We start from the raw sequence: 1,266 nt of genomic DNA, 5'->3' as shown, positions 1-1,266 counted from the left end.
GACACAACGGAGCTTCGCTCCCTAGGGGCAAAGACAAAAGGCAGATGCTTCTGTACAGAGATCCTCCTTGCTGCGGTGCAGGTCGGGGGCAGAGAACGTGTGCTGCTGCTGCATGCAGCAAGGAGACAGGAGACAGGAGAAAGGAGACAGGAGACAGGAGAAAGGAGACAGGAGACAGGAGACAGGAGAAAGGAGACAGAAAGGAGACAGTCTCCTTCTTAGCTAAGCCCCAAACGGGACAGAACTGCATGCCGCCAGGTCGCAGCGCGGAGGGTAGACAGGGCGGCTTCTGCTGGGGATTGAGCTGTACACACAGCAGCAGCAGCAGCAGCAGCAGCAGCAGCAGCAACAGCAGCAGCAGCAGTGATGTGCAGTTTCTGCAGCGCAGCGGCAGCAACAGCAGCAAAATAGCCAGAAGGCGGAGACAACAGCAACGGCAGCTGCAAGGCCCACGACAACCCCTGTCTAGCCATCACAACGATCATTCGGGAGAAGCAGCAGCAGCAGCAGCAGCAACAGCAGCAGCAGCAGCAGCAGCAGCAGCAAGGGGGACACACATCTCGCGCATTTGTAGAAGGCAACGAAGTTGGTGGAGGAGAGAACTAAACCCACAAGGGCCATCAACGACTGCAGCAGCAAACGCAGCAGCAACATGAGTCTTATTAGCAGCAGCAGCAGCAGCAGCAACAGCAGCAGCAGCAGCAGCAGCAGCTAGTGCCAAGCTGCTGCTGTCGATGCAGCTGAAGACAGAAGATGGGCTAGGGAGAAGAGGAGACAGTAAGGAGACAGACAGCAGCAACAGAAACAACAGACGAAGACTGAGAGAAAAGGAGACAGAAGGAGACAAAAGGAGACAGAAGGAGACAGGAGGAGACAGAAGGAGAGAGGTGGGGACAGAAGGAGACAGAAAGAGACAGAAGGAGACAGAATTAGACAAAAGGAGACAGAAGGAGACAGGGGGAGACAGGAGGAGACAGATGAAGGGGGGGACAGGAGGAGACAAGAGGAGACAGGAGACAGGAGGAGACAGGAGACAGGAGGAGACAGACAACGAAAGGAGACAAACAAAAAAGGAGACAGGCAAAACCAGGGAAAGAGACAACAAAGCAAGCAAGCAGAGAGACAGAAAAAAAAAGAGAGACAGACAGTAGACGGAGACAGAGGAGAAAAGGAGACAAAAAAAAGAGGAGACAGAGAACAAAAGGAGACAGACAACAAAAGGAGACAGACAACAAAAGGAGAAAACAATAAAAGGAGACAAACACC

The 1,266-nt window shown here is 53.2% G+C and overlaps 1 protein-coding gene across 1 annotated transcript in view; it reads left to right on the top strand.

Annotated features, from left to right (window-relative positions):
- Nucleotides 1-734: 734 nt before the first annotated feature.
- Nucleotides 735-1,266, top strand: part of EMH_0078040 (uncharacterized protein) — a gene marked incomplete at both ends in the record, with an annotated part of 1,000 nt that continues 468 nt past the window's right edge. Inside the window, one exon of the mRNA XM_013499944.1 lies at nucleotides 735-1,147. Within this exon, the coding sequence (XP_013355398.1) occupies nucleotides 735-1,147 (413 nt within the window). The remainder of the gene's footprint in view (nucleotides 1,148-1,266) is intronic.

This window comes from Eimeria mitis, genomic scaffold (assembly GCF_000499745.2).
Source record: "Eimeria mitis Houghton genomic scaffold, Emh_scaff4842, whole genome shotgun sequence".
NCBI classification, from domain to species: Eukaryota; Apicomplexa; class Conoidasida; order Eucoccidiorida; family Eimeriidae; genus Eimeria; species Eimeria mitis.
The sequence above is the reverse complement of the archived record's forward strand: the minus strand, read 5'-3'. Positions and strand labels throughout refer to the sequence as shown.